This window comes from Blastomyces gilchristii, assembly GCF_000003855.2.
Source record: "Blastomyces gilchristii SLH14081 genomic scaffold supercont1.5, whole genome shotgun sequence".
In the NCBI taxonomy this organism is placed as follows: domain Eukaryota; kingdom Fungi; phylum Ascomycota; class Eurotiomycetes; order Onygenales; family Ajellomycetaceae; genus Blastomyces; species Blastomyces gilchristii.
Genome location: NW_003101678.1, coordinates 3906686 through 3923782, shown reverse-complemented (window position 1 = coordinate 3923782; position 17097 = coordinate 3906686). Strand labels below are relative to the sequence as shown.

At 41.4% G+C, this 17097-nt stretch overlaps 3 protein-coding genes across 5 annotated transcripts; 1 reads left to right on the top strand and 2 right to left on the bottom strand.

Moving 5' to 3' along the window:
• Positions 1-1612: 1612 nt before the first annotated feature.
• BDBG_03618 (lipid transfer protein) lies at positions 1613-2877 on the bottom strand. The gene is made up of 3 exons (XM_002626408.2): positions 2456-2877; positions 2025-2234; positions 1613-1864 (listed from the first exon to the last, which is right to left on the bottom strand). The coding sequence occupies exons 1-3, from the start codon at positions 2469-2471 to the stop codon at positions 1701-1703; spliced, it is 390 nt and encodes a 129-aa protein (XP_002626454.1). The 5' UTR covers positions 2472-2877; the 3' UTR covers positions 1613-1700.
• A 149-nt stretch (positions 2878-3026) lies between these two features.
• Positions 3027-7627, bottom strand: BDBG_03617. 2 transcript variants are annotated; one of them, XM_002626407.2, is made up of 3 exons: positions 7259-7627; positions 5534-7071; positions 3027-5374 (listed from the first exon to the last, which is right to left on the bottom strand). In XM_002626407.2, exon 3 carries the CDS (start codon positions 5314-5316, stop codon positions 3688-3690), a length of 1629 nt encoding a protein of 542 aa, XP_002626453.1. In that variant the 5' UTR covers positions 5317-5374; positions 5534-7071; positions 7259-7627; the 3' UTR covers positions 3027-3687. The 2 variants fall into 2 exon arrangements, with proteins under 2 accessions (XP_002626453.1, XP_031577849.1); XM_031721330.1 differs by having other exon boundaries at positions 3027-7071; positions 7270-7627.
• BDBG_03615 lies at positions 7350-13154 on the top strand. 2 transcript variants are annotated; one of them, XM_031721329.1, is made up of 5 exons: positions 7350-7985; positions 8082-9382; positions 9465-10248; positions 10325-11704; positions 11786-12924. In XM_031721329.1, the coding sequence occupies exons 2-5, from the start codon at positions 8115-8117 to the stop codon at positions 11804-11806; spliced, it is 3453 nt and encodes a 1150-aa protein (XP_031577848.1). In that variant the 5' UTR covers positions 7350-7985; positions 8082-8114; the 3' UTR covers positions 11807-12924. The 2 variants fall into 2 exon arrangements, with proteins under 2 accessions (XP_031577848.1, XP_002626451.1); XM_002626405.2 differs by having other exon boundaries at positions 7350-9382; positions 11786-13154.
• Positions 13155-17097: the final 3943 nt, after the last annotated feature.

Sequence of the window (17097 nt, the reverse complement as noted above, 5' to 3'; positions counted from 1 at the left end):
TTTCTAAGAGCTTTTTTTTATATGAGAAATTGAATCAGAATTTCTGTGTTCAAAAACATACTAGTCAACTTTAAGATGATACTTCTATTATAAGAACTTGAGATATGAATATAAAAGTCAGATACATCATGAGAACATTGTTATTCTAAGGTTATGATATAGAAATGATGAATCTATGAAGTTGAGTTGAAATTCTCTTTCATACTCAGAGTACTGAGTAAATTGTTCCTGTATTACTAATAACCAGGAACTGTTTCTTCTCAGACACTTTGCAAGATATTATCACTCACATGACCTGATTTTACTATTTGGGTTAGCTTATTGCTTATTTGAGGTTAGCTCATGACATAGTTAATCATCAATCCAGTGTTAAAACAGCAATGGAGCGTCTGAGCTTGCTGAGATAAGGATACATACAAGCAATAGTATACTACTATTCGTACTGCAAACATTCTCATTTGCAACAATCTAATCTGCTTCAAGCGGATATATTTTTTTTAAATCTGTTCTTATATTTCATGCTATATCTCACCCAATGAACATAGATACTGGAAGTTAGATAGATAGATATCCCTTCATTCTGTCCAGACAGATGTTCTACTGTAAACTACTTACTTTTGCTGCTATCCAACGTCTGACTAACCTCTGTACTGTACTCTCTATCCATCTACAATAGATACCAAACTGTACCTATGTGTTTTAAAATAATGCGATGCCGTGCACTTGCTCCAGAATATTATCCTCCCTCTCCTCAACAGGTGTTTTTCGCCCCGCAATTTTATGGACCACTCTGCTTGACAGATGTTCTTCTTGAGATCGAGGACACGAAATTGAACTGGGGCAATCGCACCGACACGAGTATGAACGGGGGTTAGATAGATAAGGCTTGTCGCACTTGGCTGCTACTGTGTACGTCCTTCATTTGTATATGACTCGACCTCACTCAGGTTCGGCAACTTTGTCCACAGGATGTCAGACGGCCTGGGAGAAACGAGTGAAGAGAAATTCACACGGAGGGCGGGATTTTTGATTTGTATCCAGCCACACAGTATACATACATACAAGCTTCGACCGGGGGTTTTTGGGTTCTTCTGAGCAAGGAGGTATTGGGGGCACAATGAATGGCAAGGGTGCAAGGGTATCTACCTATCTATCTATCTACCTATCTATCTACGCTTGCGGGGTGGTGGAATTGATATTGATATTGTAGGAGAGGAGAGTGGGGTGCATGGGAATTCAAGGGCCGGATTGTATGATTATTATATGCATTGCTTATGTGGGTGGAATAGAAATGAGAATGCGAGGAAAGGGGGGAGGAGGTAAAACTAACAAAATGGGAAAAAGGAATGAATGATATAGTTACACTCCGTGCTGTACGTTAATTCATAAACTGCGCGAGAAAACATCTCAACCCGGAGGAATCCCCTCCCTATTCACTTCCGAACGAAAACCACATATCATTCAATTTGCGGGGGGAAAAAAAAAAAAGAAAGAAAGAAAGAAAATTGAAGGAATTTGTGTTTTTTAAACGAAAAGTCGAGAAAAAAGTTATGTTTTTGATTTGAAACAAAAACATTCCCCTCCCCCCCTAGTTCATGTTAAAAAAAAAAAAAAAAAAAAAAAAAAAAAAAAAAAAAAAAAAAAAAAAAAAAAAGAAAAAAAAAAAAACATATCAAAAATTGCCAACACACACACACCCTCTACAGCTTAGCCTTGCCTTGTGCCTTCTTGAGGATAGGCTCCATCTTCGTCGCCTTCATGACATTGCCCTTGATCTTCAGCTTGCCGCCCATAAAGAGACGCTGGGCATTCGCCTTGCCGCTGACGAGGGAGGCAAAGTCGGCATCGGAGAGTTGGAGGGTGACTATTTTTATCATCCTGCTTGTCAGCATCGTATTTTCTTGTAAACCCCCCACCATTTTTGACATAACGTAATTATAAACCAAGAAAAAGAAAATGGGTACTTGGGATGTGGTATGGGTTTAAAAATAAAAATAAAAATAAAAATAAAAATAAAAACTAACCATCAGCCTTGCCGCCAGCAGGCGCGGCACCCTTGCCGACGACACCTTTGTCTTTCAGGTCGAGGTACCAGCTCTCGGTCTCACCCTTGTCGTTTGTGAGGGCGAAGGAGAAGATGGAATTGGCGGATTTGATGGCATCTTCGCGGTCGGCTGGGTTGGAGTTGATGGCAGCATTGATGGCGTCGAAGGCCGCGGAAGAGGGGAAGGCGGCTATAATTTTTTTTTTCATTTTTTCATTTTGGTTTGGGGTTAGTTTTCAGGTGTTTTTTTATAAATAAAGAAGTAAATAAATGATGAAGGAAAGAAAGAAACTTGGGTAGTTGGTTGGTTTGAAGGGGACATCGTTTGGGGTCTGTTTGACGGGATGGGATGGGATGGGAGACGATAAGGGGATGGATAGATATAACAGTTGGAGGCGAGCGATTACTTACGGTTTGCGAGAGACATTTTGTGAATGTTGTAATGTGGTCTTTTTTTCAGTTTTTCAAGGAGAGAAGTGAGATGAGGTTGTTTGTTGTCTGTATGGAGGGATGAGATGGGAAGAAAGAAGATGAAGATGAAACGAAGATTAAAAAAAAACAAAGAAAGGATTTCGGAGCAGTGGCACCACCTCACCAGTCCCTGATAGTTATTAGTAGTTATATATTCTTTTTTTCCGTTGGGAAAAGGGTTCGATTCTGATTAATCTTGCTTGTCTTTCTTTTTTGTTAACCTCCGAAGCTTCCCTCGAACATGTGAATATGGGGAAGCTGGGACAGAGCGAGCATGCAGCCACGCTTGCCGAGGCTAGGCTAGCTGGGATGCGACATTATTGGGGGAACAGGAAGCTTCATTAACTAATTAACTTAGTTAACTTAAGTTATTTTGATTATGTTAGTTATTTGATTCTTAACCAACTACCCCGTAGGGAAGTAACTTTTACTTATTAGTAACTTAACTAATAACAACTATCCTTGTTGGTTGTTCCCTTGTCTCGGAGCTTTCACGGAACACATGATTGCTGGGAGATCTGGTGCTTCTAAGTATTGCTTACTTTTGGTGTGTGAAAAAAAAAAAAAAAAAAAGAACACAGAGAAACTGTAACTGCATTTTACTCATTTTAATTAAGCATGATAAATTTCAATTGTTAAAAGAATGTCGAATGCTGGCTAGAGCTGCATCATCAATAGCAGCAACAAGAGAGAAAACAAAATAATAGTCGACGATACAAAAACACTCAAACAAAGGAGAAGGGTCAATAAAAAGGAGCGTAAATGGAAGCTACATCGCTTCATCAAAATCGTATGTACATACATGTACATCATAGATCAATGGCAATCATGGCGCGTTTTCATAAAGAGCCACCCACCCCAACCTTCCAGATTCTGTTCCATCCCATATGGATATGATGAAAAGAATAAATTGCGCCGCCCGAGAGAAAAATATATCCATATCTCTCTCCTCCTTTTTGTTCCCAAGATGATATACCTTTTTTTTTTTTTTTTTTTCTTTTGTGCGTGTTCTCAGTTTCTTTTTCCGCCCCCTGATGAACGAACCTCCTCCGCAAGGAACCAGACCTTACCATCCCAACCCTAGGATAATGAAAACATGAAGATAAAATCCCAACCACCAGTAAAACACCCCCTTCCCCTTCACAAAATATCAAATCCACGTTTCTCATCTTCTACCGCCAGCTAAACACCGACGTCCTCAAAAACCTCTTCACATGATCCTGCCTGCACCACAACAAATCCCTCGTCCGCGAGCTCGCCCGCTGCAAATGACTTTTACTCTTCCACCCCCCTCCTCCACCGCCATCATCAACAGCACCAGCAGCACCAGCAGCCCCGTACGCCCGAAAATTCTTCAGCCGGTCTTTCCTCCTCTCCTCCTCCCACAGCACCTTCAACACCTGGCTCCGCCCCATCCCTACCGGACTAAACATAATTGGCACATCCATCTCCTCCGCCACCCCCTCCTCACCCTGCCCCTCCCTCTGCCTCTCCCTCTCCCTCTGCGTCTGCTGCTGTTTCTTCCGCTTCCGCATCCCCTTGCCCTTGCCCTTGCCCTTCCACCTCTCACTCCCCGAAATCTCCGTCAACGGCGCAAGCGCCTCATCCCACGTCCCCCCATCGCGCAGCGAGGTATTCTCAAAGTAAAACTCGCCCAGCGTCTGCCTGTGCTCGAGGATGAAGGCGGAGACCTGCGCGGCGTCCAGCAGGGCGTTCTCTATCTCTGCGTAGAGCAGGTGGGGGAAACTGAGCGGCTGGAGCGGCGCGGGGCAGCGTTTGGGACAGAGGGTTGACGCCGGTTCGGTGGCGGTTGGTTGGAGGCATGGCTCTGTGGAGAGGGAGAGGGGGCAGGGGCCCTGGGTACCGCGCCAGCGGAAGGTGAGGTGGGTAAGGGTGGGGAAGGATTGAAGGTAGGAGTGTAGAAGTTTTAAATGGTCTTTGGGGCGGTTAGTTTTCTTGAAACTGTTGCTGCTACCGCTGCTGCTGGTGCGTGTCGAGGTGGGAGTGGTGTTGATAGGGGAGGTGGTGGTGGTGGCGGTGACGTTGTCAGTGTCGTACGGGAAACTGTCCATTTCAATGGAGAGCTTGCGGATTTGCGCCCAGCGTTTATGAGATGAAGGTGATGCGCCGAAGCCCATGTTTGGGCGGAGGTAAAGGAGTGCTCCTGGGTGGATTGGGAGGAGGGAGAGCGTGTCGAGAGACTTTAACGGTGCTTGTTCAATTGCGATTCGAAGTGATATGAGGGCATAGTCGACTACGCTACGGCGGTAGCGGTGTCCAGCCCCTTGGCCATTGCAGGACACCTTTAGGTGCCGGAGTGAAGTCATGGCATTGAAGGCGCGGATGAACGATGGCACATTCGTCACCGCGTGGAATAATGGCGGGTACTGCCTCGTTAACAGTTCCGTCATTTCCCAGGTCCCATATCTTGGGAAACTGAGTCTCGACGCTGCGGGACAGGAGGCGTAAACTTGTGGTTCGTAGACAAAGGTTCGCTCCTCTCCAGTAACGGGATCTAATAACGGCGGAAGAAAAGTTTCCGGCGAATGGGGTATATTAAAATTAAGAGATTTGATACAGCTTCCAATGCGCTCTAGGGCGGCCATGCGCGCTGGGCGGGTAAAGATGCCATTTCGGAACTCCACATCAACTTCTGCGAAGAGCACAGGGGCGGTGCGATAAGCGAAGTCATGACACACCAGTCGCATGGATAAAAGGTCTTCTTTCGGCAAGCAGGCGAGAAAGGCATCTCGGGTCAGATCTGTCCACCAGAACTGGAAAAAGGCGGCTGCGGACGACATGTTGATGAAGATGATTGATCATAGCGGCCAGTGAGCCGGGTCCAAAATGCAAAAGGTTCTTGAGAGGCTTTGTTAGTCATGACCTCGTCCAAAATAACGAAGAGAGGATGGCTTTCTCCTGCTTTCTTCCTTTCTTCTTCTCTTCGTTCTTCTTTTGGGTGTTGATGGATGTGGATAGGAGAACCAAAATGCATGAGAAGGATTAGTTTTCGCATACAGTTTAAAAAGAGCTCAGCTCTGTGAAAATCAAGTTGATTCTGGTTAATTATCTTAATATGCACTTAAATAATGTCTGTTTCTGCGTGTGTGTGCTCTTTTTGTAGAAATGTAATAGAAGATATATTAGGAAATTGGAGTGCTGTCAAGAAGTATACCCGATACTTCGAGTTGGGCTTTTGGCGTGGTCAAATTCGAGAGAAAATTGGCCCAAAACATGCCCAAGCTGGTGTGTCACTGGACGGCGCACACAGACAATGGTTCAAAACATATTGAAACAACAAAAAAGGGACTGAGGAATCGGGCGAATCGTGATATTATAGGACCCAGGCCGGCCAGATCATTTGTTTCCTTGCGCCCCGGGATGCCCAAGCATCTCTCAACGATGCACGCCAGAAAATCGCGCCAGAAGGCCGGGGAAGCGTCTTCGTTTCTGGTTCCATTTTTTTTTCGTGTCGCATGGCGCGAGTCAGACTTTGGGTTCAAAAACAAGACTGTTCGCTGAGACGAATCGGTCTAGGGAGACACCAAAAGGAGCCGTGCTGCAGGAAAGAACGGTCGCTGGGGTCATCGCGAGAAATGTACGGTCGTGAACAAAGTATCCCGACGCGATGAGTGGTGGCGATCAAGGGGGGAAGCGAACGCCCTCTCGGGGGCTTGCTTTGTGCTCTGGCCGGGATCTCGGTAGTTACATGTATCCCAACCTCCCCTCGCGCTCCTCTCCGCTGCTTGGGGCTTGGTACGGTAGTTACTGGGGCCCGCCCCGGTGTTTCGTAACCATTGACGCTCACCGCAACATCAGCGCGCTCAATGGCCGGGATGTGGACGTTTCTGCACAGACGACCCCCACTTAGTGTACGATGACACCTCGCATGCTGTCCTATCCCAGCCGCTGTTTAGCCTTTTTTGAAGCGGGCTAAACTCGTCGGGACACAAAGCGTCTTGGCTGGGCTCTTAGCCATTCCACGCGTTTTTCTGACGTGAACAATTAAACGCGCGACATCGCGTGCAACGCGGGAATTGATGGAGGCAAAGGGGAATCGAGAACTGGCAGCCGAATGGCCGCTAATAGAAAGCGACAAGGGACAAGACAAGGGGGGGAAGGTAAATAAATGAGTGGGCCAGAACAGAGCTTTGAGAGAATTGCAGAGAACAGTCTAGAGAGGAACGAATGTGGGGGTCTTGAAGGGCGTGGGCTCGAGAGATCATGTCAACACGTTATTCGACTATCATTCTGTGAGTTTGATCATAAAAGGTGCTTATTTAGCTGGCATATGGAAAATATCATGGTCTGTTTCTGAGGGCTGTGTAGCATTTTGACGTCTCAGGATGAAGGCCTTTCTAGCGCCCTATATAGCCTAGGCCATGCTGGCCCCAACATCGCGCCCTGTAAACAGCATCCCGATGGAATTGGAACTGTGGTTCGATCGCAGAGCATAGATAGACTGGTTTGTACATGTACATACGAGTCCGGCAGGGTACCTCTTATCATCTAGCTCTAGTAAAGGGCGTTCCGCCATATACCTCCGTTCCTAGACGCTATCTCCAGGCGTTAATCATTAGTTATTGCTTGTGGTGTGGCCGTATTGTCGTAGCCCGAGTGAGTGAAAATCCCTTGAATCTAATGATGCCCGTATGCCCTGGGATAGTAAGGTACATGTAGTTACACGTAACATCCTGGGGTGAGCCATTGGATGTCTTTGGGTGAAATAATGTACTAACTTACTGCGTACATACATTTGCTATCAGTAGCCGGAATTGCACTGCAACTATCCGCAGCTTTCAGGTCCTCGGAGAGCAGAAGAAACAAACAATTCTGTAATCCTATGCATAGCGAACAAAGGACAATTTAAAAGAATTGGTCGAATTGAGTACGTTAAGAGCGTTCCCATCGTCTGGCTAGGCTCCAGCTGCAGAAAATATTTATTCGCTCCAGGGAGTGCAAATTCTGAGAACAAATGCTTCAATGTGCAAGGCTTTAAGATATATGATAATTGGGAGCATTAATACAAGGACCACATCTGTGGATACTTACGCCATTCAACAACACCGGCGTTAGCAATGGCAATCCTCCTTGCTGCGCTGTGAATTCTGCACTTGTATTTATTCCAAGGTTGGGCGTTGAGATAAATAGCGCGCGCACGCTTGAAGTTTATTGATATTTAAGTTAACGATCATCATCAACCAACCACACACATCCTCTGCTCTCCGGCGTCACCTTACAGCTTGCTCGACTCGACAACGCTCTCCGTTCCCTCGCATCTTCCCCTCATATATCAGGCTGCAGCAAGGCTCACATTGTTCGACAAATCAAGAACAACCACTTGGTTAAACGTCATTGTTCCTCCAGCTTCTTTATCGTTCCCCCGTAGAGCCGCACCACGCCCGACTCACAGACAACCTGAGCCTTGCCTGCAGCCTCCCGCCCAGTCTCAACTGAAGTTCTGCATAAAGCAAGATAAAATCTACCTGAAATCCGCTACATCTACGCACTGCTCTCTTATCTATCTAAAGCGTAGTCCCACTAATTCCATATTGAAACGCTTCAGAATTGCCCCAGCGCCGAACTAGCCCTTCGAACTATGGAGCCCAACCCCTTTCACAACCCTATGTACTCCGACGACATCGAGGGTGAGAATATCTTTCTGGAGCATGGAGATGCTACAACTACAACGGATCTGGTGGATCTACCTGCAGGTTTTGATGAGGATGGGTATCCACTCTCTGAAGAGGATATGCTCGACAACGATCTCCAGCGGCTCAGCTCTAGAGACACTGATCCTCGATCAATTGCATCCTCCGAAGCAGAGCTGGCTATTATACAACCCAAGCCCATCGAGTCCGAGGAAATCGAGTCTAAGGAAATTCCTACACGTCCTCCCTCCCCCGAAGCTTGGTCAGCGGCTGCGCCTAATCGTTTATCGCAAACGAATTTTCAAGGCCAGGATCTCTCTGACTTGTCTGCAATACCCAGGCGGAGTTATGGTGATCGCGATGAAGATGATTCCCAATTAGGAGACTCGAGTGATTCAAACTTTCCCATCTTGTCCAACTCATCTCAGAGTGCCGATTCCAATGGGCCAGGAGAAGTGTTGCCAAACCGTAAGCGTCCCCGAACTGCAACCGGCACTAGCTTTTCTGCCAATTCTGGACATTCTGGATTGAAATCTAGGAAAATTACCCCATCTCCAGGGGAGAATAGTGGCTCATCGGCCGTCGTGTTGAACAGCTTACCAGTCCGCCAACTTTTTGCCTTCTCTGATGATTTTGAAGAGATAGAACGTGAGCAGCGGGAAGCTGAGAATTGGCTTAAACAGAAGAGGGAACAGGAGCGCTTGGATGAAGAATTCGCTAGGTCGTTACAGCAACACTGGAATGAAGAGTCATATTCATCCAGCTCAGGATCCTATCCTACGCATCGTGGAAAACCTGGAAATTCGTCCAAATTTAAAGAAAACTATATCGAAATAGCCAGCGACAGTGAACTTGAAGAGGTATACCCTCAAGCTGGCTATGCCGCCGCGAGTCGTTCGGCTCCGTCAAGTCATAATCAGTGCCGCACAACATCAGATGTGAGGGGACTCTGGTCAAAGGATAATATGGTGCATGAAACTTCTTCTAGCTGCTCCACCTCTCATGAGTGCGATAATTCGATCATACCTCGAGGCCATGGATTTGAATATTCTACATATTCCAGCAATTCCATGTCGCCCAGAAATCCAAATATGTTCGGAGCTGAGCCAGGCGCCAGTGGCTCACACAGTTGCCATCCCGATTCCTTCCGCGATGGTATTGCTGACTTAATATACAAGACTTCATCGGAGCTTGAAACACGTGGCATGAGTTCGAGGTAGGTAAACCCCTATTTTCATGCCTCGAGGAATGACATTAGGATAAACTAATGGTATGATGCTCACCGTCTTTGCATGTAGTGACTTCAAGTCAACGATCTACGAACAGATAACCCCCAATACTACGATGGATGAGTTGAAAACACTCATGGAAAATATTAGGCCTGACCAGGAGCTTGACTGCAATCGCGTAGGCACCCCGGAAGCTTTACAATTCACCTTGATGGAACACCAAAAGCTCGGTTTGGCTTGGATGAAGTCTATGGAAGAATGCTCCAACCGAGGCGGAATTTTGGCCGACGACATGGGCCTGGGAAAAACCTTACAGGCCTTAGCTCTCATGGTTTCCCGACCCTCGACAGACCCTGAGCGAAAAACGACTCTCATAGTTGCGCCCGTTGCGCTGATCCAACAATGGAAACGGGAAATTGAGCGGATGCTAAAGCCAACACACCAACTGACTGTGTTCATTCTACACAACGAACGAGGTGTAAAGTATAACAATTTGAAGAGGTACGACGTTGTTCTAACAACCTACGGTACTCTGGCTTCAGAACTGAAACGACTGGAGGTCGCAAGGAGGATGAGGACAGAGAACGAACATACCTACCGAAATATTGATCCTGACGAGAAATTTTCATTGCCGCTTCTTGGAGAGAGGAGTACGTGGTACCGGGTAATCATAGATGAAGCCCAATGCATCAGAAATAAAGCCACCAAAGCCGCCCAAGCGTGTTATCGTCTGAAATCAACTTATAGGTGGTGTATGACTGGCACTCCAATGATGAATAATGTGTCGGAAATTTACTCCCTGATTAAATTCTTGAGAATCGGGCCGTACAATGTTCTTGAAAAATTTAATTATGTGAGTGATAATGGCACCAAGCCAACTCCTTTCGCTACCTCTTAAAGGGCTCGAGAGTGCTAACAATTAATTATAGACGTTTAGTGTATTACAACGCGTTAATATACCTCCGGGGTTTCCTCCCATGAAAAAGTTTCAAGCTCTGCTGAAAGCTATACTTTTACGTCGGACGAAATCGTCGGAAATCGATGGCAAGAGGATTTTGCAGTTGCCCCCGCGGACGACTGAAAAGACATACGCTACATTCAGCGAAGATGAAGAGTCACTCTATGATGCTCTAGAGTCCAAAACTCAGGTTAGGTTTAATAAATACCTTCGTGAAGGAACAATTGGCCGCAATTACTCCAATATTCTTGTATTGCTTCTCCGACTACGGCAGACATGTTGTCATCCGCACCTGATTGACGACTTGTCAGTGGAGACAATTGCTGAAGCGGCTAAAATCGATCTGATCGAGAACGCAAAACGGTTCGAGCCAGATGTCGTCTCGCGTCTGAAGGCGAATGAAGACATGGAATGCCCAGTCTGCTTCGATGTGGCAGAAAACGCAATCATTTTCTTTCCATGCGGCCACAGCACATGCGCTGAGTGTTTTGCTATCATATCGGATCCTTCTCGGCTGCTGGCACAAGGCATTGATGGCGAAGCTTCTATTAAATGCCCCCATTGCCGCACACTTATCGACCCCAAAAAGATAACTGATAACATCTCGTTCAAAAAAGTATTCTATCCCGACGACCCAAGCAGCGCAGATAGGGAGGATGATTCGGGGCCATGGCTCAATGACGATGGAGACGGTGACATCGGAAAGGGCAAGGGCAAAGCAGTCGAAAAAAAGTCGCTATCACAGTTAAAGAAACAGGCGGTGAGAAACGCCGAGGCGAAGAAAGAGTACATTCGCTACCTCAACGACAATTGGGTGACTAGCGCTAAGATCGAGAAAACAATGGAAACCCTTCGCAGTATTCAATCCCGCATTCCCGAGGGTGATGACCAACCAGAGAAAACTATCATCTTCAGCCAGTTCACAACCCTCCTAGACCTTCTTCAAGTCCCCATCGAAAGAGAAGGGTGGGGCTACTGCCGATATGACGGCAGCATGCAGCCCAGCGAGCGCAACGAAGCTGTCCTTGAGTTCTCTGACAGTAAAGACCGTACAATCATGCTCATTTCCCTGAAGGCCGGGAACTCAGGCCTAAACCTCACCGTCGCTTCGCAGGTCATCATTCTTGATCCGTTCTGGAATCCCTACATTGAAGAGCAGGCTATCGATCGTGCACATCGCATTGGACAATTGCGACCGGTAATGGTGCATCGCATCTTCGTGAAAGGAACAGTCGAGGACCGTATCCTCGAGCTACAGGATCGGAAGCGTGCTTTGGTAGAGGGGGCATTGGACGAGAAGGCCAGCCAGACAATCGGGCGCTTGAATACACGTGAACTCGCCTTCCTCTTCGTAAGTCCTATGGCCGCTCATTTCGTCTTTTTTTTTTTTTTTTTTTCATAGGCCGCTTTACTGATAAGTTTGACATGGCAGGGTGTCACAACACAAAATTAGAATTCAAACAGGGATGCAGACTTTTGCCGTTCTTCTGCACCCCTGTGATCTAAGTAGAGAACCTGTTCCGGCATCGTTGTCGAACTTCGAATATTCTAGAATACACCAACATAACAGCGGATAGGGTGATAGATTTCAAACTGCATCCTTCACATCCATTCCAATGCCCCAAATACAACCCTCTTTTTTCTGCTATACCCCCTACCTTTTCCGGGAGTTTCATAATCTAATCCTTACTCTTTGTCTTTTCCTTAAGCAGGGCCCTTAATTCACCCTACTCTCTTCCTATATCCTATATTTTGTTGTCCATCAACCCTCCTGTTTACAGCAGTATTTTTTACAACTGACCCCTTTTCACTAAATCCCTCACCATTTCAGAAACACCCTCTACCACCTTTCACAGAACTGGCAGCGCCAATTTCCTTTCTTGTTTGTCCTATCTACATTTCCTTTTCTTTTCCTGTTACTAGAAGATACAGGTACGGGGTAGCGTCACCTCACCCATATGCTATTGTTTTTTCTATCTAGAGGCCGGTTGGCCAGTTCTCGCAACCGATGCTTTATTGTTGTTGTTAATTAATTATGATCAGCCGGGCGCCTTGACACTCATCTCAGTAACTTTCGGGCTTCGGACATGTCAGGCAGTTCGTCGGGCCTTTCACTATCATTTTTACCTTGTCTTAAAAAGATTTAACTTCCAAGGCCAGCTAGCTACATGTATGGTACGTATATTACATTACATTAGTACACATGATGTATATCGCTACGGAGATTTCTATTTACACTTTTCCACTACCTTGTCATTTCGTGAGGAGGCGGATATTTGTGTGTCTTGACTTGATCTTCTAACTGTCCTGAATGTGGCAGCATGGTCTTGTACATGTTGTAAATGTACTGTACCTGTACCCTTTTTTTCCCGGCAAAAAACCATCTGAGCATCATTTTTGAAAAACAACAAACAATAATCACAAGTGAGATTCATGTCCAACTAACTATTCATTCATTCAAGATTATGAATGACTCTTTGTTTCACAAGCACCTTTCACAGAAGTTTTATCTATGTTAAAACCCTTTGTTTCATACATATCTGAACTAACTATGTCTCTTCTTGACCAGTGTACTATACAAATAATACATATATTTTATATCATTATTCATCAAGTTTTTTGCCTCAGTATTTGTTATACAGTGATAGATATGTCAGGTTACATATTCTAGCTTATTAATTCTTCTATCATATAACTTCTCACAAGCTAGTAATCTTTTGAATCAAGTAAGCTTTACATCTTTTACAGATTATGAAACTTATTTTACACATCAACACTATTACTTTGAGATTTCTTGTCAATATAATCATTATTTTAACTACTGCTTTATTCAATATATTTATCAGATGTTGAAATCATCTTGTTCTATTTATATTAATGCATTTAAGATTTTGTTGATTAATAATACTACTGCTTACTTAGAAGAAGCTTACGGAGTGAAACACATTATATTATAAAAAAGTAAAAAAGAAAACATTCAATTGATAATTATAATCTTACTCAAAGCTTATATTAAAAAGAATTTAATAAAAGAAAAGAAGTATAGTGTTTAATATAATAAATTCATCACAATTTCACTCTCACTCTTATACTTATTTATAATTTTATATTCTGTTCACTAAGTCAGTTGCTACTGATAATGATTTTTCATATTTAAACTCTGTTAATAAAGGTTCTTCTGAAGTATTTAAAAGCTTTATTAATAAATTACATTCTTCTGAAATACTTTTCTAATTTAAAGCTGATTTGAATACAGTTTTTAATACAGTTAAACTGATTTTCTGATCTATCTGATTTACTCATTAACTTGATATAACTGATTTTTATATTAAAACTTCATTAACTAACAATGTTATAAATAATATAAATATGAAACAGAAAGAGAAAAACTAAAGACTGTAAAATTAAAGTTGAAATTAAAAGAAATTTATAAATACAGATGTAATATAATAGAACTGAAGTAGTGACTAATCAGTAGTAATATGTAAATAGTTATCTGAGAAGCTGTATAAGTAAGCTTAACTATCTTGCTTAAATAGTGACCTTATGAGCTACAGAGTTATTGTGAGAATATCATAGATATAGTACTTAGTATACTAAGAAGATTGTATAAGAAATGCAGTAACTCTTATATATATTATCAGTAGAAGAAAAATGAATTACTGACTTCTTTAATGAGAAGTCAGTATCTAGCTATTCTATATAGATAATAAGTGAATATCTCTCTTCTATTCTATGAGTGAGAATAGCTGAAGTGATACCTTAGTAGTATCTTACTATTATGAAAGAAGTAATCTACTAATCTTATATAGAAGTGAGATTTTTATATTTATTAATTAAATCTTTCTATATTATATCTGAATAATATCATAGAGTAATTGAAAACTGATTTGAATAATCTATGAAATGAATAAAATTACTCATAGAGAAGTAATGAGCTGTGTGAAACTGTGGTTCGGAAGAACGTACAGTGGTTCGGAAGAATGTACGACCGTCAGATAATAACGCGGCCGCTTCTGAACTTGCTTACGAGTGTAAAGAGGCTATAGCAGCTGCTAATTAATTTAGTATACAATATATAAGAAGCCAGCATACATCTGTAATTGTACACTGACTCAAGCAATCTTTGAATCACATCTGATAGCATGTCTAAAAATCAGTGAGAAGTGCAGACTTCTTCAGAATGTGATAATTTCATCTACAAAGTGATTTGTAGTTATCATGTCAGTGTAGTTCTAGAACATCTCAAAAGATAGTATATAAAGAGCAGTGAGTGAAAGAGTATCTAATTGATACTGCTTCACTTATTAAGGAAAAACTCCACACTCAGACAAATGCCATATATGAGACATGAACAGATAAGATGTGAGAAAGAGAATGAGAGTAATGAACCAGATTCAAAGAAGTTCACTCTCTACTCAAAAGAAGGATAAAAAAGAAAGAAGTAATCATTATCAGAGTCATATAATGATAACAGAAATCATACAGTAATATAATAATAGACATTATACAATTAATAAGAAATCACTGAAATGAATATCTTCTCTAGTTAATATGAATAACATTCTTCTCTGCTATCTGAACTGAAAGATATACAGAATCTCTCAGAGAGTTTACTTAAAACAGTAAGAAAAGCAGCTGAAACTGCTGCACTGAAATCAAAGCTCTGTATATATATGAGAATTCTAAATGAGATTAAGGTCTTGTATATACAGTGACAGGCTGAGACAGAAGTCAAACAATAATTAGTATTCACTGCAGATTAAGTATTCACTATAAAGAGCTTTGCTGATACAATTATTATCATTAATAAAAATAGAGAAAACCAGATCTTAGATCTGTAGTAGAAGATTGAATAGTTATACAGATAGATAACTACACTGAATCTGAAGATCTTATCATGATTGTTCACAATCTCTTCAGAAGTATACACATTATCAGAGACTACTGTGCAGAATGAGAATTCAAGCATGAGATATATTAAACTGAGAGATCTGTTGAAGTTATCAAGCTTTAATAGCAATTAAAAAAATAATGCTGTAATCAGCTGACTAAGTCAGATACAATTATATTATCAGATTGAATATGAACTCATAGATAGATAGTTAACAGAATTTCAATAAGTCTTAAGATCTGCTGCATTTTTATGTGAAAAAGTGAAGTCATTATAAATAACTGATAAAAAGATAAATCTTACAGACTCAGAGTAATATTCATTCTTATAAATATAAAATAAGTTTTTCAAATGAATCTTGCATAACTTTGAGAAAGTGAATATATAAAATAAGTATTATAAATGCTTCACTGAGTATAGATAAGTAAGTGATCTTATATCATACTTCACACACTTCAGCTTATACTATCTTATATTGAATGAAGAGCTTTTAACATCTTTCTATTTACAGATCTTCATTCATAATCTTATATCTGAGTTAAGAGTGAAATGAAAATGCTTAATCTCACAGTCAGATACAGTGAAGAAAGCATATAATATTCTCATTATATAGAAATAAGTAAGTCAATTATAACAGAAAATACTGTAATTAAGTATGTCTCAGTGAAGAATGAGTAATCAGACTTCTATAATATAAATTATACACTTAGATACAATGAATCTAGATCTGAATATTATTACTAAAGTGCTGAATCTTCTAAAAAAGAGATTTTCTGAGTGAAAATCTTGATATTATGAGTATTAAGCTTACTTCAACTGTGAATGCTAAAATCATGATATAAAAGATTACACTCAGTATACACAGTTAAGAGAAACAAGAGAGTTAAAAAACTAGTAGAATCAGTGAGCTTGAAGATACTCACTGATATTCTATAAAAAGTCTTCAAAGTAAAAGAGATATCTGTATTAGATGATTCTCTGAATTCTGTGAATATTAACAGAAAGTAGGCTTCTGACTGAGATGCAGATGAGAATGAAGTGAATACTCATCTTAATATCTTAAGATCTGAAATATTAATGTATAAGAGATACTTGAGTAAGAATTAAGAGATAGCTGTAAAAGTGTTAGTAGATATAGAAGCTTCTATATAATATATTGATAATTATATAATTCAAAGACTGAAAGAGATTCACTGAGTGAAGAATCTCTGATATATAAGATTATCTGATAACTGATATTTAATATCATCTGCAAGAGTAAGAGTTCTCTTGTACTTCAGAAAATAATCTTACTATATTTGAGTATAAGAGCTGCAGAACATGAAATATAATCTTATTCTCAGACTTAATTAATTTCAAAGGTTCAATTCACAGATTCAATGATATACATATTATATGTAATTGACTGATAGAAAAAAAATGATTCATACAATTCTATCAACTGATATGAGAAGAACATTTCATATCTCTGATATAAAAGAATTAAATCTGCTTATACATCAATAAGTAAAGAGAATAATTTACAAGATCTTATCTGAAAGTATTCTATATATTATACAGAACTCAGAAGCAGAGAAAATCAAGATAAAGAATATACAGAAGAACAAGTGTATGAAGAAGCTTCTGAAGAAGTATGAGAAGATCTTTCAAACAGATCTTTTACTGAAATTATCACTGAAACAAGAATTTATACATGAGATTGACACAGAGAACATAAAATCAGTTAATCAGAATGTGTACTCTCTATTACAAATATATCTTAAAGAACAGAAGTGTCAGATTACAGATCTTCTAGAATATAATCTTATATAACTCTTATCAAGCATGTGAGACTTTTCAGTTCTATTTGT